At 42.4% G+C, this 23,003-nt stretch overlaps 1 protein-coding gene across 2 annotated transcripts in view; it reads left to right on the top strand.

The window, feature by feature from the left end:
* TEX2 (testis expressed 2) overlaps positions 1-23,003 on the top strand; it is a 119,692-nt gene that overhangs the window by 64,537 nt on the left and 32,152 nt on the right. For both annotated transcript variants that reach the window (XM_030799868.1, XM_003262636.4), the window contains exons 3-5: positions 6,920-7,120; positions 8,121-8,451; positions 13,846-14,093. In XM_030799868.1, coding sequence (XP_030655728.1) covers positions 6,920-7,120; positions 8,121-8,451; positions 13,846-14,093 — 780 coding nt within the window. The remainder of the gene's footprint in view (positions 1-6,919; positions 7,121-8,120; positions 8,452-13,845; positions 14,094-23,003) is intronic.

The following is a 23,003-nucleotide window of genomic DNA, read 5'->3' as shown; positions in this document are numbered from 1 at the left end:
ACTTACAAGCTGTGAGGGGCTCGCCAGTCTTCCTGCTTACTTCTGCTTCCCATAGATTTCATTTAATCCTCACAGCCACCTCTGAATTAGGCTTCCCTCATGTATTCAGTCAACAAACATTTGTTACAGTTGCGGTTGGCAGACATGATGATCCCTGCTCTTGTGGAGTTTATAACTCAGTTTAGTAAACCAGGCAGTTAACAGATACAGTGATGGGAGAGTACCAGAGAACTGAGCCTAGGTGAGGAGGGAGGCTTCCTAGGAGAAGTGTCGTCTTTGCCATGACCTAAGGGGTGACTAGGCACAAGCCAGACTGCAGGTGGGGCCGCGCCGTGGAGCTGAGATAGCATCCCACACCTTGGAGTCAGGAACACTTGGTTTGAGTCCCAGATTTGCCACTCTGTAGACATTGGAAGGCAAATCACATCCCCTCTCTCAACACTTTTCTTTCCTGTAAAATCATGGGGAATTGACAGAAATACAGGAGATAATGCACCTGGGGTACCTGGGCCATAAGGTGAGCTTAAATGTCAGCTATTATTATGAGTAGTAATATTAGTGTTTAAAAAACCATATGCTTATGATTTCTTTATAAACTCTAAACAAATTATACCTTAATAAACTGTCAGTAGGAGAAAAATCATTATGGTTTGAGCAGAGGGTGAGGTGTAGGGGCCAGGGAGGCATGAAACTGGGCAGTAAGCCACCTGGACCCTTTTACAGGTGAGCAAAGCAAGTGTCTGAGGGATAAGCATCACCTACCTTGGCAGGAGGTAAGTGGTGCAGGCATGATTGGAACCCAGGTCTGTCAGATTCCCAGTACTTCTGCTAAGGTAGGTGAGTTGGTTTCAGTGCATGTGTTTTGACCAGCAGTCTTTTGTGTAATTGGATATGATCAGTGTAGGGTCTCATTTAGGCTAACAAATGATTGTTCATAATAAATGTGTAATTCAAATTCTGATTTGTGTGCTGTGTTTGTTTTTTAGCGGCTGTGGACTTTAGATCTGATGAATCTTTAACACAAAGATAGGAACATGGTAGTTCAGGAAGGAGGAAATTTGAAGATAAAAGGGAAGGAGAAACCACAGCAGCTGGTGATTCTGAAAAGATGGGGGTAGGGAGAAGAAGGGCCAAGCCAAGCCCAAGCAGAATAAAGGAATTTGGGTCCCCTCCAGGCTTTCGCAAGAGAAGGAAAGCATCTCCTAGATTCTCTTTCTATGCCTACCTACTTCTTGCCTCTCACCTCTGCCTCCTGCAGTGCAGCAGGTAAGGTTTTGTGCTTTTGAACTGTGTAGGTAGGACTTGAAACTCCCTTCTCTCTTTCACATTCCTCTGAATCAGGTTGTTCTGGGATTCCTGAATTTGGCAAGTGGTAGAGGATGACCTTTATCTGTCAGAGCTGTCAGCAAAGAAGGTAATTGCATACTCATCTCAGAACTGTGCCCATGTGTGAGCACACAGGCTGCAGCCAGCAAGAACTCCACAGTGGCTGTTCTTCAGCTAAGGTGGTAGCTCAGGTTGCTGGGTTGAATGCCTGGTTTTGTGGCTGAAAACCGAATCCCTGAAGCACTGTGGAAATGGTTGCTCTTGTTATCCAGGGACAGGAATTTTCCTAGGAATAATAATTGAGCAGCAGTTGGTTAGACTGGAGCAGAGTAACAGCTCAGCACCTGAAACTGACCTGTGAACAGATGAGCTGATGTATTTGTATCTCAACACACATGCCTGTATGTCTTGTTTTGTTTTCTAAATCTAAAAATCAAAGGAATAAGCTAAAAAAATTGATATGTTTGTCTGTTAATTATCTTAATTTTCGTATAGAACAATGAGTTTTTCAAAAGCCTTCTACATAGAATACTCATTAATATTTCTGAATTTTTAATATTGCAGGTTAACTTTTAAAAGGGATTTTGAATTTCTACAATAGACGATTTCATTAGGTGATTACTTAGATTATCTTCTCTCATTTAATTATGCAAAGCATCTAATAAAATGGCAGAAAACTGCCATGTACTGAATGACTGTCTCTTATCACTAAGACTGAGTGTGTTGAAAGCATGCACAAGAAGAGAAAGGAAGGCTTTGCCCATTCTATTCATAGTTGAGCCAAGGGTCTAGGGCTCAAAAGCTTGAACTCAAGAACTGGCACTGTACTGTCCCTTATATACTAGTCCTGAGCCATATGTGGCTGTTGAGCCCTTGAAATGTAGCTAGTTGGAATCAAGATGTGTTCTAAGCGTAAAGTACACACTGGATTCTGAAGACTTAGTATGAAACAGAATGTAAAATACCAGTAATAATTTTTAATATTGATTACATGTTGAAATCATAATTTTGATATGAATTTAAATAAAATACATCGTTTAAATTAATTTTACCTGCTTTTTCTTTTTTAATGTGGCCCCTAGACCATTTAAAATTACACATTTTTGGCAAGACACAGTGGCTCACGCCTGTAATCGCAGTACTTTGGGAGGCCAAGGTGGGTGGATCACTTGAGGTCAGGAGTTTGAGACCAGCCTGGCCAACATGGTGAAACTCCGTCTCTACTAAAAATATGAAAATTAGCCGGGCGTGGTGGCACACACCTGTAATCCCAGCTATTCAGGAGGCTGAGGCAGGAGAATCGCTTGAACGATGGAGGTGCAGGTTGCAGTGAGCCGAGGTCATGCCACTGCACTCCAGCCTGGGCAACAGAGCAAGACTCCATCTCAAAAAAATAAAATAAAAATAAAATTACATTTTTCATCACTCACATTTATGGCTCACATTATATTAATATTTCCATTGTACAGCACCTCCCTGGACAAGTCTGCATTTTCTGACTTAGGAAAGACAAAATGAAAGCAGTTGGAGAGAAACAACCTTTTATCCCTAAGTTTCTCTTATTCATAAATCAGATAATTAACCTGTACAATCCCAGGAGTTTCAAATGGGAAAAATCCCCACATCTTACTTTACTCTATTTCTCAGAGACTGTCCTTTTCTTGGAGAACAGTTTCATGTAATATAATACTTGTCTTTTTTTTCTCCTTTAGCCCTTCTGTTTGTTGGTGAGTGGTTGATAAACATAATGCAGGGATTTTTGTCTAAAATTCCAATATCATGTTAATCCTTTTTTTCTCTTTTGGTGCCAGTATCATGTTAATTCTAATGTATCTGTAATTCTATGTACCTAGAAATAATGAAAAATATTTTATATGGAGATTTGTTGCAGTAATGTCTATCTTATATCAAATTGTGATTATCATAATTCAAAAACAGTCATTAAATAAATGTTGAGCATCTCAGCTTAGGTATTAGGATGGACGAAAGCAGTATCACACATAATCTACGTTAGCCTCTACTCTAGCCAGGAAACATATGCTCAGAGCGAAATGATTAGAGAAGAGCAATTGCATGCAGGGACTGTATGGCCAAATGGCTCATAAATGACACTGATAGCAAGTGGCTGTTTTGATCTAATAGAGTTCTCATCAGCTCCAACCCCCCACCCCGGCTGCTTCATGGATTCTTCTTGGTTTTAGTAGCTCTGCAAGCACAAACAACCTCTGAAGTATCTTAGAAAAATGATTATATCTGCTTCAAGTTCTTTATTAATCCAGTTGCCTTTAGAACTTTAGCCCTCGTAAACCTGTTATATATGTAAGACAGTATTTTCTGCAACCAAATTGGATAAGAAGAAAGCTGTGTGTTCTATGTCAGGAGATCGTTAGTGAAAATGGTTGTGCTTAAAAAGACAAATAAATATATTTATAGAAAACCCTACTCAACAGCAGAATGCATTTTTTTCAACTGCACTTGGAACCAAGATAGACCATATAACAAGCTTAAAAGAATTGAAATTATACAAAGCCTGTTCTCTATTATGAAATTACACTAAAAACCAGTAAGAAAGATATCTGAAAATTTCTCAAATATTTGGAAATTAAGCAAAATACTTCTAAACAGCCTGTGGGCCTAAAGATAAAGTCATAAGGGAAAATAGAAAATATTTTTAACTGAAGGAAACTGAAAATACAACCTATCAGAAATTGCAGGTAATACAGTGCCTAGAGGGAAATTAATAGTATTAAAAATTTGTTAGAGGATGGGTGTGGTAGTTCATGCATGTAATCCCAGCATTTTGGGATGCCAAGGTGGGAGAATTGCTTGAGACCAAGAGTTCAAGACCAGCCTGGGCAACGTAGCAAGACTCCATTTCTACAAAGAACTTTTTTAAAAAATTCGCTTGGTGTAGTGACACGTATCTGTGGCCCTTGCTACTTGGGAGGCTGAGGTGGGAGGATTAATTGAGCCCAGGAGTTCGAGGTTACAGTAAGTTATGATTGTGCCACTGCAGTCCAGCCAGGATGACAGAGAAAGAGACCCTGTCTCAAATACATAGATGATAGATACATACATATATACATATATATGTGCATACATACATACGAAAAGAAAGATTTGAGAGAAGCACAAATTACCAGTGTCAGGACTGAAAGAGGGGGCATCACCATAGACACTACAGATATTTATAGGATTGTAGGGAAATATTGTAAACAACATTATGCCCAGAAATTGGACAACATAGATAAAATAGATAAACTCTTTGAAAGATACAAACCAAAGCTCACTCAAGAAGAAATAGATAACCTAAATAGTCCAATAGCAAGTAAAGAAATTGAATTCATAGTTTGGAACCTTTCTGCAAGGAAAACTCTAGGCCCAGATGGCTTCATGGGCAAATGCTATCAAACCTTTAAGGAAGAATTATCATAATTCAAAAACAGTCATTAAATAAATGTTGAGCATCTCAGCTTAGGTATTAGGATGGACGAAAGCAGTATTAATTCTACACAAACTTCCGAAAAATAGAGAAGAGGGAACACTTCCCAAATGCACTTACCTGCATTTTCTGAGGCTCATTAATACCAAAAACACTGCAGGAAAACTATAGACTATTTTTCTTCATGAACTTAGAGGGACAAATGAACAAAATATCAGCGAAGTGTTATGCTGGTAAACTGGCTCTCCAGAAAAAAAAAAAAAATCTTGATTTGACTATTCCCTGATTTCCATGATGTAGCAACTCCCACCATTGCCAGTTGCAAGCTACCAACGTGAAGTCACTGAACATGGAGTTGGGAAGAGATGTGTAGAATCCCTTCTTGTGAGCTGATACAGCCCAGTTTCAGCACATCATGACTCATACATCCTTAATCCTGAGAATGCAAGACTGGTTCAACATTTGAAAGTCAGTGAATGTAATTTGCCCTAAGAACAGACTAAAGAAAAAGACAAACTGTGAGCCAAAGAAAGTACTTAGTTCTACATTTAGCAAAAATACACCCACCCAAACGGATGCTCTGACAATACAGTCCACTTCAGGCCCCACTGTGATCTGTAATTGTCATCTTTTTCTCTTCATTGCTCTGATTGTTGCTGTTTCCTCACAAACACCTCTTCCCATGGCCACTGCTTCCTCACTCAATATTGTTGAATAGATGCTGCTCCTGTCCGGTGATTCTTTGGGAGGAGGGAGAGTTCCTCCCAGCTCAGGCCAAAACATCTGCTGAGGTATATAAATCCATATAACTGGCTCATAAGTTTCACACTCTTTCCCCCATGACAAAGAGATGTTTGTCCATTTTTCCTTCCACTTCACACTTTTAGGTGCTCTTTTTGTGACAACTTGTCTCTATTATGTTTACTACAGTGGGGTCATAGGATAGGGGAATGAAGACCTAATTCTCTACTCTTTTGGAGGCACCTTTGGATCAAGAATCCTGTCCTTTTAAAAAATCTTTGTCCCAACTCCTAACCCATTACTTCGCACATAGATTCAATGCGTGTTTTAATAAAAGGATGAATGAATAAAAGAATTCTGAGGAGTCCTCATTCTCACAGGCTTTCAATTCAAGACTTTAGTGTGAGACTCAAATACTTAGCATAGAAATGGCTATTGCTTGAAAAGAATGACAGTCCCAATTCCCATGTAGTGATCTTTAGCATCTCTCTGCTCATTACAAAGACATGTATTTTTTAAAAGTTGGGGAGAGTAGGAAGATATCAATTAAAACTCCCCAGAGAACTTCTTTTGTGAGATCTGGGCTAGTCATAACCTGAAAAAGTATTTGAGGCAGGAGAAGCGTTCAGTGATGATTGATGATGACAGCTATGAGATTAGCTTTAACACAGTGTATAGTGTATTAGGCTTTTGTGTATGTATTTTTTGTCGTACATTTCAATGTTTGCTCTTTTAAAAAATCAAGATATGTAACAAAAAATCATTTATGTCCAATTTGGCAGGGGGACCTGGAGCACAATTTTACCCATTTAAGTTACTATATATCTTTGAATTTTGATATATTATTGATTATATTTACAATTTATTTAATGCCTAATTCTCAATTATCTGCTTTACCGCGTGGTTTCAATGAGGTACATGTTGTAGTGCAACAGAAGTAGAGAGGTGGTTCTCTGAGTCCTGTGATAACATGAATTAATACCTGAAATTTCAAAGATTCCAACTGGGCTAGAAAGAGCATGTGTTTAGCTAATTAAGAAGGCCAGACTGGGTGGGATTAATCACCCCAAAGAAGGTCAGGCAGAGAGGCTTGCTCAGTCACATGAACAAATCTTCTGAGTTTCCTGATATGCTTATAAGCTTTCAAAAAAGAAAGAACCTTTTATTTAGGATAATGAACATTGCCATTTTTCCTCCAAATCCAGATTTTTGGTTATCAAAAACCTCCTCGGTTCCAATTATCCTCCCAGCTAAGCACTTCTCTTTGCAACCTGTAGTCATTGATGAGCTGATGTCTGCATCATGATCAAGTTTGGTTTCAGTGTCCCAAATACCACAGTGTTCATCCTTTCACACTAAATCAGATTTGCGATTATTCTGATTTTACTAATGGAAGTTTTTCTTCATCAGGGATGGATGAATGAGATTTACAACTATGATCCGGAAACCTACCATGCGACTTTGACACATTCAGTTTTTGTTCGACTTGAGGGTGGAACCTTAAGACTTTCAAAGCCCAATAAAAATATATCCAGGAGGGCCAGCTACAATGAACCCAAGCCAGAGGTCATCTACATCAGCCAGAAAATCTATGACCTCTCAGACAGCAAGGTGAGCCTGAGCAATTTTGGAAGGATAGCTTAGATGAATGAAAAGCTTATGGCATCTTGGATGCTTAACTGCATTTTTTTATATCCTAAAAAGATTTGTTGTTGTTGAAGTATCAGTATACCTTAGGACAGTACCTCTCACACTTTAAAGCTTATGCACATCACCTGGGCATCTTGTTAAATGCAGATTCTGATTCAGTAGCTGTGGGTAGGACCACGGGCCTGCATTTTTATGAGCTCTCCCAGATGATACTCAGGCTACTGGTCTACAGACCACAACTTGAGGAACAAGTGTTGTGCACTCAGAATTCTGACTTTAAAAGCTAATTATTTCAGTCAAACAAAAAGCTGTGTGGCTATGTGTGGTGATTCTAGGGTACTTAACTATTGAAGTCTTTGTATATGTGAAAATGATAGATATGCAAAATAACTACATTTTGATTAAGTATTATATACTTCTATTTTTGTGAGAAATGTAAATTATGTATTCCACAAAGCTATTGTTTCTCTGTTCTTACAGTTCATCTGAATGATCTTTAGATTTCTCCAAAGTGAGAGAAGTACTTAAAATAGTTTTTATGTAAGTTTATTCTTGAGTTTGATACTCAAGGTTGACTTTAGCTTCTCATCTAGGTTTTAACTTTTTTTTTCTTCCAACTTAAGTTTGGTCCAAGGTCATTAAATTCAGTTGATAGCCAAACGTAGTTGATGATAAGCAGCTAAACATTATTATTCTGCTACTGCCACCTGAAAATTACAAATATTTATAACTCTCGCAAAATTATTAAATATCTACTTTCTAGAATGATTTTGAAGAATAACAAGACACTTCTGAAAATTCCAGTTTCTGTAGTCATGTTATGAACAAGTGTTAAAAGTTATTTCATATTCATCATTTTAGTCAAAAAGTCTATAAGGTTTGTACTTTGTGCTATGCATAATATTAATGCATAGTGTAGCCAATCTTTAATATATAAATCATCATTTTTCTTTCTCTGTAGATTTATCTTGTACCTAAAACTTTGGCTCGAAAGCGAATCTGGAATAAAAAGTACCCCATTTGTATCGAGCTTGGTCAACAAGATGACTTTATGTCTAAAGCTCAGACTGATAAGGAGACTTCAGAAGAGAAGCCGCCAGCTGAGGGAAGCGAGGACCCTAAGAAGCCACCCCGCCCTCAGGAGGGAACAAGATCTAGCCAGCGAGATCAGATACTCTATCTCTTTGGGAGAACTGGCCGAGAAAAAGAGGAATGGTTTAGGAGATTTATTCTGGCATCTAAGCTAAAGTCAGAAATCAAGAAGTCATCGGGTGTCTCTGGAAGTAAACCAGGTAATGATGTTTGTGCTAAATGCTTATGCATTTTTAAAGGGCCACTAGGGAGAATAGAGAAAGAATGCCAGGTAGGAAAGAAAGAAGGAAGCCCACCCTGAATTGATGGTTGTCTGCCACCTGATGTGCGTTCTCATGACTCATTTACCATCTAGGCTGATCACTGCAACCCTCTGTCCCAAATCCATTGGATCCCAATCCATTTGCAGACGATGTTTATTAGCCTTTGCTGGTTATGTTTTATTTGTATATAATGTGACTCCCCTGAGAGAAGCAGCAACAGAAGAACCCTAGTTCTGAGATGGCAGGTGAGTCAGGGAGATGCTTCAGGCTGGTACTTTCGAGCACCTGACCCTCAGTATGTCCTCCAAGCCTGAGCTTGCCATAGAATGCAGAATCCTTGCACTTCCTGACCGTTCAGGTCAGATCGTGGTCATTCAGATTGATAACCATGCAGCACCTCTTTGCTCAGCTTTGGCTGGGCTTGGAGCTGCAAGAGACACAAAACCAGCAAAAAGCAGTAGCTCTCCTGTCCTTCAGGTGTTGTGCCTGTTATGCAAAACTGGCACGTATGAGTCAGGTGTTCCCAAATTGCCGTGCTAAAATGAGTGTGGTGTAACCAATAATTGGCATAAGACCAGTGTGGGAGTTATTAGGGAAAGCTTTCTTACATGGATCTGGAACAAAGACTAGGAGGGAGCCACTCTGGGGCTTTCTCTAACAAGGCATTTGTGTTGATCCGGGAGTTATGCTGGTCACATGAGTGTCACACATTGCTTCAGAGTGCTTTGGTTCCTTCCCCTGGAACATTTGCCCTAACTCCCTTGCTAACCTTCCATTCTGTCAGCTTCAATACCAGATTCCATCCCAATCCCAGCACTGAGATCCAAGAAGTCCCTTTTAAGAATCAAGATGAATGGGGAGATTACTAGATATATTTATTTCCTAGGGCTGCTGGGACAAAATACCACAGGCTGGGTGATTTACAACAGAAATGTATTCTCTCACAGTACTGGAGGCTGGAAGTCTGAAATCAAGGTGTTAGCAGGGCCATGCTCCTTGTGAGACTCTGCATAGAATCCTTCCTTGCGTGTTTGCAGCTTCTAGTAGTGACCATCAATACTTGGCCCGCAGCTGCATCACTCCACACTGGCCTGTCATCACATGGCATTGTCTGTCAGTGGCTCTGTCTTCTTGGAAGGACACTAGTCATATGGGATTAAGAGCCCACCCTGTTTCTAGTATGACTTTATTTTAATGAATGGCATCTACAATGACTCTATTTCCAAATAAGGTCACATTCTGAGATACTGGGGTTAGGACTTTAACATATTTTTTGGAGGACACAATTCAACCCATAACACTGAGTAAAAGAAAATTCAAGTGGGTAAGAACTCCTCAGCACCAGGCACTGCCTAGCTCTCCTGGTAGGCCTAAACCTGTGCTGCTTCTTACGGTAGCCACCAGCCCCATGTGGCTTTTGAACACTTGAAGTGTGTCCAGTCCAGATGGAGATGTGCTCTAAGTGTAACATGCACATGGGATTTCAAAGTCTTAGTCCAATAAAAGAATGTAAAATATCTCATTAATAGCTTCTTACATGTTGAAATAATATTTTAGATATATTGGGTTAAAAATATATTCAAATTAATTTTATTATTTCTTTTTACCTTTTTTTTTTTTTTTTTTTTTTTTTTTTGAGATGGAGTCTAGCTTTGTTGCCCAGGCTGGAGTGTAGTGGCACGATCTTGGCTCACTGCAACCTCCGCTTCCCAGGTTCAAGCAGTTCTCCTGCCTCAGCCTCCTGAGTAGCTGGGATTACAGGCGCCCGCCATCACACCCAGCTAATTTTTGTATTTTTAGTAGAGACAGGATTTCACTATGTTGGTCAGGCTGATCTCAAACTCCCAACCTCAAGTGAACCGCCCACCTTGGCCTCCCAAAGTGCTGGGATTACAGGCATGAGCCACCGTGCCCAGCCTCTTTTTACATTTTTAAATGTGACTACTAGAAAATTTAAAATTGTTTATGTGGCTCAGATTGTATTCCTACTGGAAATATAAAGGTCTACTGGTCTAGGCACTGAAGCTCAGAATCAGGTAACCCACTGGGGTATATGGGACCACCAGGAAACACCACCTTAGGTACTTAGGGGCCCCTCAGAGCACCTTCAAAAGAGGCATGTTATTCATGGGCTTAAATAAAGCATTTGATTTTTTTTTTTTTTTTTTGAGACGGAGTCTTGCTCTGTCGCCCAGGCTGGAGTGCAGTGGCACAATCGCGGCTCACTGCAAGCTCTGCCTCCCGGGTTCACGCCATTCTCCTGCCTCAGCCTCTCCGAGTAGCTGGGACTACAGGTGCCCGCCACCACGCCCGGCTAATTTTTTTTTTTGTATTTTTAGTAGAGACGGGGTTTCACCGTGGTCTCGATCTCCTGACCTTGTGAATCGCCTGCCTCGGCCTCCCAAAGTGCTGGGATTACAAGCATGAGCCACCGCGCCCGGCCACATTTGATTATTTTTAATGAGTTCACATTTTTGGAAATCCTGCCAAAAGTTCCACTCGCCACACAACAAACATAATGGTAAGAGTCAGAGATGTGGGAAAACCTTCAGTGCACTCACTTGTACTAAAGCAAAGCTTACACACCACTAATGTCTTTTTGTATATCTGTAAGTCTGGGTTGCCTTTGAAAGCTATGAATTGAGATATTTATGGTAAGTTTAAGCCACCAAAAGTGTGATTAAACTAGTAGCAAGGTAAATTGGTGAGCACTGTGCTGTTCTTCAAAACCATCTCTGAATCACTGACTACATAGGTGGTCAGCCGTGAAGGTGTGACTGGTCTGATTCTCTGAGGCCAGGTACATCTGTCAGTACCAAGAAGTTAGAAGTCTCCTGCTCGATGACCTGCCCTGTCCTCTCCCTCAGGGATGCTGTAACCAAAATCATAGATTTCTCTAGCAACACGGATTGTGCTTCTCAGACTTGAATGTTTGATGGGATCTTAAGATGCAGGTTCTGACTTGAGGTTATGGGTAAGGCTGAGAGTCTGCATCTCCAGCCAGCAGTGCCCAGGCTGCAGGCCAGAAAAGGCCTCCAGGAGGAACAAGAGTCTGGAGACAGCAGGAAAGCCACATGGTCATTTGGCAGAATTCCAGTATGGGCTCTGCACAGGAAGGTCCTTGACTTTATCAGGGGCTCTTGTCCATGAGACCCACAGTGCAGTGACGACTCCCGTGCTTTGTCCCACTCAAGGGAAGGGTGAGGTGATGTGAAGAGGTTGTTCTGTGGGCAGTGAGCACCAGCCAGGCCTCGTAGGGGGTTCCTTTCCTCCTCTACATGGAGTGTGGCTCAGTCGCAATGGGATCATTTTGGTTTGAAGTGTTGGGATCATGCTGCCCTGTTTATTTCATCTTTTTTTCTCTTTTTTACTATTAACTAAACTGTAATCTTTATTTGAATTTCACTGGTTTTTCTACTAATGTCCTTTTTCTCTTCCAGGATCCAAACCAGGATATTAAATCTAATATTAGTTTACATTTATTTTTTAATGTTTTGGTGTAGCTTTTATCCTAGCAGTTAAATAAAGCTAAACATGAAAATGGTATAAGGATAATAAAAATTACAAAAAATGTATTTTTCTAGTTATGCAGTGTAAAATACTAAATATTGAAGTCCTGGAAATTATTTGGCTAAAATTTAAATTAAGAAATGGCTTGCATGACCCTTTGTGAGGCTCTGGGGAATTATGGTTCTGATGGTTGGAGCCTCTCAAGAAGAAAATGGTTTGATTTGATTTTTTGATTTCTTTTTTCTTTTCTTTTCTTTTTTTTTTGAGACAGAGTCTTGCTCTATTGCCCAAGCTGGAGTGCAGTGGCTCTTGGCTCGCTGCAACCTCTGCCTCCCAGGTTCGAGTGATTCTCCTGCCTCTGCCTCCCCAGTAGCTAGGACTACAGGTACGGGCCACCGTGCCAGGCTAATGTTTTGTATTTTTAGTAGAGACGGGGTTTCACCATGTTGGCCAGGCTGGTCTCGAACTCCTGACCTCAAGTGATCCACCCGTCTCAGCCTCCCAAAGTGCCAAGATTACAGGCATGAGCCACCGCGCCCAGCCTGGTTTGATTTTAACCACTTTACATTTCACCTGGCCATCAGAGTAAATCTAAATAAAATTGTTAGCATCAGGCACATCCCATGCTTAAAACCTCTCTGGTGCAACAGGGTCAATGTTAAATCCCAGGTTGGCTTTTGAGGCACTTTGCAGTCTGTTCCTGGCTAATCTCTCCATCCTCATTTCCTATCCTCTGCCCCCTGTACTATGCTTAGAACTTCACTGAATCTCTCACTGGCCTCCAAACATACTGTGCTCTGTCACTGCTTTTTGCATATGCTGCTTCCTCTACCTGGAATACTCTTCCCCACCTGGGCCAGGAAAATGGCAACTGTTCCCTCAAGATACAGCGTAGATGTCACTGCTGTGAAAGTCAGCTAGGGTAAGCACCACTCCAGTCTCTTGGGCAGAGGTAGTCACCCCCTTCTTTTTGCCCAGAGAGTCCCTTAGTCATGCTACAATTATGACACTTGTTACAGAAGATTGTGATTTATCTGCTTAGGTGCGTGAGTTCAAGGGCAGGGATTATGTCTTCTTTTTAGCATGGTGTGCTTGAAAGTGCTTGATGCATAATTTGTCGAATGAAAGATGACATCTTTGGAATTGCTGTGAGCTTGTGGATGAACAATTAATTAGCTCTCTACCCACTTTCCATTTACCCCTGATAGCATTGACAAGTTCACCACTACTTGGGATGTGTTGGTCCTATATTTGATCTTTTCCTAAAAGATCATCAGGAGAAAAGAGAATAGTACCTACCAACTGTATTTCTTCACTCCCGTTACTCTAATTATCTTGGAGAGGAATAAAAACTGTTCTTAAAAATTACCTTAGAGAAAAAGGTACTTTTCAGGATGGGAAATAACCTTATAAATTTTTTTTTTTTTGAAACAGAGTCTCTGTCGCCCAGACTGGAGTGCAGTGGCGTGATCTTGGCTCACTGCAAGCTCCGCCTCCTGGGTTCACACCATTCTCCTGCCTCAGCCTCCCGAGTAGCTGAGACTACTGGCGCCCACCACCACGCCTGGCTAATTTTTTGTATTTTTAGTAGAGATGGGGTTTCACCATGTTAGCCAGGATGGTTTCGATCTCCTGACCTCGTGATCCGCCCGCCTTGGCCTCCCAAAGTGCTGGGATTACAGGCGTGAGCCACCACGCCCAGCCCCTTATAAATATTTTTAAACAGTCATTTGATAGCATTGTAGCTGCTTTTCTCAGGAGTCCACTTACTTTGCAGTCGTTTTCTTCATTGTGTGAATGGCCCCCTCTTCTTGGCTCCAGGGCTTTTGCCTGCACACAGCAGACACAACAGTCCGTCCGGGCACCTGACCCACAGCCGCAGCAGCAGCAAAGGCAGTGTGGAGGAGATCATGTCGCAGCCAAAGCAGAAGGAGCTGTCAGGCAGTGTGCGGCAGAAGATGCTTCTTGACTACAGCGTGTACATGGGCAGGTGTGTCCCCCAGGAAAGCCGAAGCCCCCAGAGGAGCCCTCTGCAGAGTGCGGAGAGCAGTCCCACAGCTGGGAAGAAGGTAAAGCTGGCTGCTGGGCCAGACCTTTTTCACTTTTCGACTTAGACACATTTCTTCATGCATAAGTGCTCCGAAGCCCTGTTCTGGGCACTGGGATAACAGTGGTACACAAGACAGAGAAGGACCCTGCCTTTGGGGAACTTGTAATCTACTCAGGAAGACAGCAAGAAACAAGCATCAGGTGGTGGGAAGAATGAAAATAAAGTCAGATAAGGGAGGAGGGAAAGTGGCCAGAACTATTTTTTTTATTTATTTATTTATTTATTTATTTATTTATTTATTTATTTATTTTTAATTTAAAAAAGTTTGTACTGTTTTTCTCTGCTATTTTGGATGGGTGGTCGGGAAGGGCCTCTTTGAGGAGGTGAGTTTTGGGCACAGACCTGTTGGTCACGGGGGGAGTGAGCCACGGTGATGGGTGTGGGAGGAGCACTCCAGGTGGGAAAAACAGCAACTCAAGGGCCTGCTGCAGGCATGTGCTTAGAATATTTGAGAAACAGCAAGGAGGCCTGGCCGGACAGTGGGCAAGGGAAAGGGGGAGGTAGGGAGGCTGGAGGATCAGCAGGGACCTTGGCTTTGTTCTGAGGTGAGGGAGGGATGGGAGGCCATGGGAGGGTTCTGAGCATGGTATGATGTTGACTGATCTAAGTATAAAAAGATAAGTGGCTCTTGGTGGAGAACTGGCTGTAGAGGGAAAGAAGGAGTGGGAGGTGACTCATAGTGAAGGCTGGACCAACGTGAAGGTAGTGACAGTAGGTGGTGAGGAGAGGCTGGGCTGGGGTGTGCGTGGCAGGAGGCGCTGGCTGGATTTGCTGATGTGAAAGAACGCAGAGGCCAAGATTTGCACTTTGACCTGAGCAACTGGGTGATCACTAGGGGTTGTTACAGAATCACTGGTGATTCAGGTCTCATTCCTCCATAACCATTGTATTTTCAAATTCTCAGTCTCCTCGGCTATGCCCAGTGCTTTTGAAGATTCACCATGAACATTCTTTACAAAGTGTAACCGGATATGGACTTAGGATCATCTCTGATAAGATAACTCCTGTAAGCTGCCAGATGCCAGGCTCTGTTAGGCACTTTAATAGAATTACTCTGCTCTCTTGAACAGTCCTGCAAACTAGACAGGATTGTCTCCATTTTGTAAGTGGAGAAACTGAGGCTTGATGAAGTTAGGTAGCCTAGTCACACAGTTGCTAAGTGATGGAGTGTGCAAAACCTGATCTGAGACCCCGGGGGCCTCTTGGCTCGCTGAGACTATTTTGCTGGGTTATTCTGAAAGCCTGCTTGGCCTGAGGCCTCCTGCCTCTACTTTGCACACTATTCAGAGTCACAGTCTCTGCCTGGGGGACACTTAGCCTCTCTTTCACATCCAGGTATTTGACCTCTTTTTTTTTGAGACAAGGTCTCGCTGTGTCACCCAGGCTGGAGTGCAGTGTCATGAACACGGCTCACTGCAACCTCGACCTCCTGGGCTCAAGTGATCCTCCCACCCTCCTGGGCTCAGCCTCCCAAGTAGCTAGAACTACAGGTGTGTGCCACCATGCCCAGCTAATTTTTGTATTTTGTGTAGAGATGGGGTTTCACCATGTTGCCCAGTCTGGTCTTGAACTCCTGAGCTCAAGAGATCCACCTGCCTCGGCCTCCCAAAGTGCTGAGATTACAGGCGTGAGCCACCACCCTTGGCTGTGTTTGACCTCTTACAATGACCATGTGTATTTCTGTTCTTAATGAGAAGCAAGCCATTGCTCTTTATCCATTGATCCTCTTCAGTGTGGAAGAGGTCACTCACCTGATCTGTTTGAATTTGTCAGGGCAATAAAAGACCATATGCCTCTGCTGGCCTGCGACCCACTACCTCTGCACTGAGTCACCGGCTTTAGTGGGAAGCAGACCTCCCTCTAGGCAAGAGTGCAGTGATATAAAACTTTTCTACAAATGGTCCTGTTTACCACTGGTGAATTTCACCTCCCTCCAAATGCTAGGCTGTCAGCTGTCTGGACTCTCATCAGACTCAGGAAAATCAAGAGAATTGTGCACTGATGTAAGAAAATTATCCAATAAAATGCTTCCTTTTTGAAAGATTTCCCCAAATTAAAAAACAAACCTGATTTTAGAGCTTTGTTTCCTTGGTTTGTGTTACATGTGCATATTGTATGCTATGTTCACTGGGGTCCCTGATGTCACAGCCCAGCATTGCCGTCAGGGGCTCTCTTGTTCCAGCCACCTGGCACTTACCCTTTGTGCACCCTGACATTTTTTTTCCCTCTTCTAAGTCTGATGACTTTTTTTTTTTTTTTTTTTGAGACGGAGTTTTGCTCTTTTTCCCCAGGCTGGAGTGCAATGGCGTGATCTTGGCTCACTGCCATCTCCGCCTCCCGGGTTCAAGTGATTCTTCTGCCTCAGCCTCCCGAGTAGCCAGGACTACAGTCACACGCTACCACGTCCGGCTAATTTTGTATTTTTAGTAGAGACGGAGTTTCACAATGTTGGCCAGGCTGGTCTTGAACTCCTGACCTCTGGTGATCCACTCTTCTTGGCCTCCCAAAGTGGTGGGATTACAGCGTGAGCCACTGTGCCTGGCCTCTGATGAAAAATTTTTTTTTTTTTTTTAGACGGAGTCTCGCTCTGTCGCCCAGACTGGAGTGCAGTGGCGCTGAAAATTTGAATTAGAAAATATCACTATTTTGGGAGGCAAGGGCCTAGTTTTCCAAATGTTTAGTGCCTGGTTTCGGAGGGGATTTAATTCAGGAAACAAGGAAACTCTTTTTTTTTTTTTTTGAGACGGTGTCTTGCTCTGTCGCCCAGGCTGGAGTGCAGTGGCGCAATCTTGGCTCACTGCAAGCTCCGCCTCCCGGGTTCACGCCATTCTCCTGCCTCAGCCTCTCCGAGTAGCTGGGACTACAGGCGCCCGCCACCACGCCCGGCTAATTTTTTGTATTTTTAGTAGAGACAGGGTTTCACCGTGGTCTCGATCTCCTGACCTCGTGATCCGCCCGCCTCGGCCTCCCAAAGTGCTGGGATTACAAGCGTGAGCCACCGCGCCCGGCTTTTTTAAAAAATATCTGAAAGTGCAATGGTACTACTTCCAGCATGGGTACATCAGGAAGAGAGACCCCACAGGTCGGCTGCAGATTTGCTCAGGGGTATGAGTCCAGGGAGGCTGCTGGTTCTGTGTGCCCTGCATTGCCTGCCTGGGAGAGAGGCCATAGTGCCTGTCCTCCAGTAGTGAGGCTCTGGTGTTCAGGTTGCATGAGGCACTTCCACTCTCCATTTCAACAGACAATTTTAAAAATGTTAGAGATAATATTAACATATGCCACCCCGGTATGGAGAGTCCTGTCCTTATTACTACTAGTTGTGCTCATCATCTCATATCTATAAACTGGATTACAAGATATTATTATCTGTTTGGTGTTATCAGAAGATGAGAATGTTACAAAGCAAATAGGAGTCAAATAGAAACCAGGAAGTCTGTAACTGTCAGAATAGTTTTCCAGGGCTTCCCTTGCTGCCCCCACAAAGTAGGCTTTTTAAACACTTAGAAGTTGAATTGGAAAATGTTTATGTTGCACTAAGTAAAAAAATGAAGCTATATATCCAATTTAAAAATAAATTTTAAAAAGAATACAGACAAGTGCTAAAACAAATCAGTGGAGAGAAAAAATAGTCTCTTCAACAAATGGTGCGGGAACAACTGGGTATCTACGGGCAAGAGAATGGAGTTGGCCCTCTACCTCACACCATACATAAAAATTAACTCAAAATGATCATAGACCTCAATGTAAGAGCTAAAACCATAAAATTCTCAAAACAGAAGTAAAATTTGTGACTCGGGTTCGGTAAACCTTCTTAGCTAAGATACTAAAAGCATAAGCAACCAAAGAAAAGATAGGTAAATTGGACTTCATCAAAATTAAAAACTTTTGTGCTGCCAACAATACCATCAAGAAAGTGAAAAGATAACCCACAGGATGGGAGAAAATGTTTACAAATCATTTATCTGATAATGGTCTGGTACCTAGAAATATAAAGGACTGGTACCTAGAAATGTATAAAGGACTCTTACAACTCAATAACAAAGAGATAAATAACCAGATTAAGAAACGGGGCTGGGTGCAGTGGCTCACGCGTGTAATCTGAGCACTTTGGGAGGCCAAGGCAGGAGGATCACTTGAGCTCAGGAGTTTGAGACCAGCCTGGGCAAGATGACAAAACTCCATCTCTACCAAATAAATAAATAATAAAAATTTTTAAAAAGAGAGATGATAACAAGTATTAGGATGCAGAGAAATTTGAATCCTCGGCTGAGCACGGTGGCTCACGCCTATAATCCTAGCACTTTGGGAGGCTGAGGTTGGTGGACTGCCTGAGGCCAGCCTGGGCAACATGGCGAAATTCTATCTCTACTAAAAATACAAAAAATTAGCCAGGCATGGTGGCGCATGCCTGTAATCCCAACTACTGGAGAGGCTGAGGCATGAGAATCACTTGAACCTGGGAGGCAGAGGTTGCAGGGAGCCGAAATCACACCACTTCACTCCAGCCTGGGCGACAGAGTGAGACTCTGCCTCAAAAAAGAGAGAGAGAGAGAGAGAGGGAGGGAGGGAAGGAAGGAAGGAAGAAAGGAAGAAAGGAAGAAAGAAAGAAATTGGAGTCCTCATACGTTGCTGGCAGGAATGTAAAATGGTCCGGCCACTGTGGGAAATAGTTTGGTATTTCCTCAAAAAGTTAAACAGAGTCACCATATGAGCCAGCACTTCCACTCCTAGATATATATCCAAGAGAAATGAAAATACATATTTACACAAACACTTGTACACAAATATTTATAGTAGCATTACTCAAAATAGCCAAAAGTGGAAAATGGTGGGGCACAGTGGCTTGCGCCTGTAAGCCCAGCACTTTGGAAGGCTGAGGTGGGCGGATCACTTGAGGCCAGGAGTTCGAGACCAGCCTGGCCAATATGGCGAAACCCCATCTCTACTAAAAAGACAAAAATTAGCCGGGCATAGTAGTGCATGCCTGTAGTCCCAGCTACTCGGGAGGCTGAGGCACAAGAATGACTTGAACTCAGCAGGCATAGGTTGCAGTGAACCGAGATCACGCCACTGCACTCTAGCCTAGATGACACAGCAAGACTCTGTTTAAAAAAAAACAAAACAAAAGTGGAAAACAACCCATATTTCGATTAACTGGTGAGTGGATAAAGTGTGGTATATGCATAGACAATAATACTATTATGTGATAAAAATAAGTTTATTATGCAATAAAAAGGAGGCACTGCTACAACACGGATACACTTTGAAAACATTAGTGAAGGGAGTCAGTCACAAAAGAACACATTGTATGACTTCATTTATAGGAAATATCTGGAATAGGCAAATTCATAGAGACAAACTAGTTGTTTCCTAGACTGGTGGGGAGGGGGATGGGGAGGAATAGGAAGTGACTGCTAATGGGTACAGGGTTTATTTGGGGGGTGATGAAAATGTTCTAAAATTGACTGTGGTGATAGCTACACAACTCTCAATATACTGAAAACTATTGGATTGTACTCTATTTTTAAAAATTATTTTTGTGGTAAAATACATAGACATAAAGTTTGCCATCTTAATCATTTTAAAATGTATAGTTCGGTAGATTAAATACATTCATAACGTTATGCATTGATCACCACCATTCTCTTCAACTTGTATAATTGAAACTCTACACTCATTAAACAGTAACCCCCCTGTCCCCTCCTCCCAGCCCCTGGCAACCACCATTCCCTGTCTCTCAGATTTTGACTATCCTAAGTACCTCATGTAAGTAGAATTATACAGTATTTGTCTTTTTGTGACTGACTGGTTTCACTTAGCCTAATGCCCTCAAGATTCATCTATGTGGTAGCATAAGTCAGAATCACCTTCCTTTTTGAGCTGATCATGCTCCATTGTGTGTGTTCCCCATTTTGCTTATCCATTCCTCCATCGGTGGGTGCTTGGCTTGCTTCCACATTTTAGCTATTGTGAATGATGCTGCTCTGAACATCAGTGTACACATATCTTGTTTTGAGACCCTGCTTTCAATTTGTTGGGGTATATAGCCAGAAGTGAAATTAGTGCATCTTAAGGGTGATTCTGTTTAAATTGTTTAAGGAACCACAATACTGTTTTCCACAGCAGCTATGGAAGGATGCTCTTTAGATGGATGAATTGTTATGATCTATGAATTACATCTAAGTAAAACTGTAAAAAAAAAAAAAAGAAATACAAAACCAGCCAGTCGCGGTGGCTCACGCCTGTAATCTCAGCATTTTGGGAGGCCGAGGCAGGCAGATCACCTGAGGTTGGGAATTTGAGACCAGCCTGACCACCATGGAGAAGCCCCATCTCTACTAAAAATACAAAAAATTAGCCGGGCGTGGTGGTGAATGCCTGTAATACCAGCTACTTGGGAGGCTGAGGTAGCCTCTCTTGAACCCGGGAGGCGGAGCTTGCAGTGAGCCGAGATCACGCCACTGCACTCCAGCCTGGGTGACAGAGTGAGACTCCTTCTCAAAAAAAGAGAATACAAAACCATGTAGCCAGATCTAATTTTGCCTTTTTTTTTTTTTTTGAGACAGAGTCTTGCTCTGTTGCCAGGGTGGAGTACAGTGGCACGGTCTCGGCCCGCTGCAACCTCTGCCTCCTGGGCTCAAGCGATTCTCTTGCCTCAGCCTCCTAACTAGCTGGGACTATAGGCATGCACCACTACGCCCAGCTAATTTTCGTATTTTTGGTAGAGACGGGATTTCACTATGTTGGCCAGGATGGTCTCAATCTCTTGACTCCGTGATTTGCCCATCTCGGCCTCCCAAAGTGCGGGGATTACAGGCATGAGCCACCACGCCCAGCCTAATTTTGCTTTTTAAAAGTTCTATATTCTTAAATATATATATACACTGAAAAGAGACTGAAAGAAAATATAGTAAAAATGTCTTAAATAATGTTTAAAATATTTTAAATCTGAGTAGTGGGATTATGGGTGTTTTCTACAGTGAATATGCATTGTTTTTATAAACAAGGGAAAGAAACACACAGGGGTAGGGTCCTCCGCTGTGTCATCTCCTGGACCACACTATCCCTCGTGCAACCCCCCTGGCGGTTCACTGGGTGCAGCCAAAAAGGAGTGGGGGCACTACACACTCTTTGTAACAGAAAAACTGGGCTGGCCTCCTGGCCATTTGTAATAGGAAATGTTACACCACAGACTTCAGTAAATCTGTCCTACTTTAGTTTTAGAGGTTAGTTTTAAATAACATATATCCCAAGAGCGACGCAGTTTTGATGGGCTTGCTTCAGCTTCAAACCATTGAATTTTCTCTACACTTATTTGGAAGCCATTTTTGGAAAGTTACCATTTCTTAGCGTGTTTATACAGTTGAGATGGCAAAATGAATATCCTCCACACATTTAATCCTATTGCCAAATGGCAATATTGGGAAATGTATGCACATTGATTCTTTAAGCTCTTAAATTTTTATGACATTCGTTGGGCCTTCCTAGCAGGCTATTGAATCTAGGTTTCGCTCATAAAGCTTCTTTGATGCATTATCGATGTTATGCTCTGGAATTTTTCTTTGTTCCCAATGAGTCTGTGGAGAGAAGCTTGCTTTGGAAAAAGGAACTGTTGAAAAAACAACCTGCTTGTCGGTTATTTCAGAAATTTGTTTACCACATCATATGCCATTGGCTTGGACATACATTGTGAAATAGCCTTTGTTTCTTGCTATTTTGTGCTAAAACTGTTTCCTGTGAGTAACTAGAGTTGTAAAGAAAGGCTAATAAAAGGTGGATGCTCCCTCTAGGTAAGGGAAAAAGTAACTTACTCTCTTGTGTAACCTACAAATCTCAAATAAGACACGTGGTGTCTTATGTGGGCAGCAACTTAGTACTGTCTGAGGGGCCAGGTGATCATTGCCCTTGGATGAGTGTTTATGCAGAAGTTTGTATAAATAATTGGATGGGACTCAAAGACAGTAACCTCAGAAAAGCTGAACGAGTTACCCTTGGGGCTGGGAAGGAGATGTTCAGTCAGAGAGAAAAGGGATTCAAAAAAAACAGTGCAAGTTGTGGCATGGTCAAGCATTCACCGCTGCAGACTCTTGCCCTTCCATCCAGGACCTAGTGGTGGAAAATGTCTTGGTTAATGAAAGAAAACGTCACAGCACTAGAAAAGCCCAGAAAGAATAATCCATGTCCATTAAGAAGGGTGAGGCAGATCCATGTCTTCTGAAATGGGCTGAGCAGCGTGCCTTCTTTTTTAAACCTTTTTTTTTTTTTTTTAATGAGACTCACCAACGTTCATAAGGGAGACCTTTGAAAACTCAAATGTAAAGGACTCCTGTAGAATATAAAGTCATGCAGTGACATGTGATTGAAAAATGTAAGCGAACCCTAGGCCCCCAGAAAGAGAGAGCACAGGCTGTGGCAATGTATCTGGAGTTGGTTCCTGCTGATGGGTTCGTGGTCTCCCTGACTTCAAGAATGAAGTCATGGACTTCCACAGTTAGTGTTATAGCTCTTAAAGGTGGCACGGACCCAAAGAGTGAGCAGTAGGAAGGTTTATTGTGAAGAGCAGAAGGACAAAGCTTCCACAGCGTGTAAGGGCACCCAAGCGGGTTGCTGCCGCTGCTGGCTGGGGTGGCCAGCTTTCATTCCCTTATTGTCCCCTCCCATGTTCTGTTTTTGTCCTATCAGAATGCCCTTTTTTCAATCCTCTCTGCGATTGGCTGCTTTTAGGATCCTGCTGATTGGTGCATTTTACAGAGTGCTGATTGGTACATTTTACAGAGCGCTGATTGGTGCATTTTACAGGGCACTGATTGGTGCATTTTACAATCCTCTTGCTAGCTACAGAGTGCTGATTGGTGCGTTTTTACAGTCC

This window comes from Nomascus leucogenys, chromosome 19, assembly GCF_006542625.1.
Source record: "Nomascus leucogenys isolate Asia chromosome 19, Asia_NLE_v1, whole genome shotgun sequence".
Lineage (NCBI taxonomy): Eukaryota > Metazoa > Chordata > Mammalia > Primates > Hylobatidae > Nomascus > Nomascus leucogenys.
The sequence above is the reverse complement of the archived record's forward strand: the minus strand, read 5'-3'. Positions and strand labels throughout refer to the sequence as shown.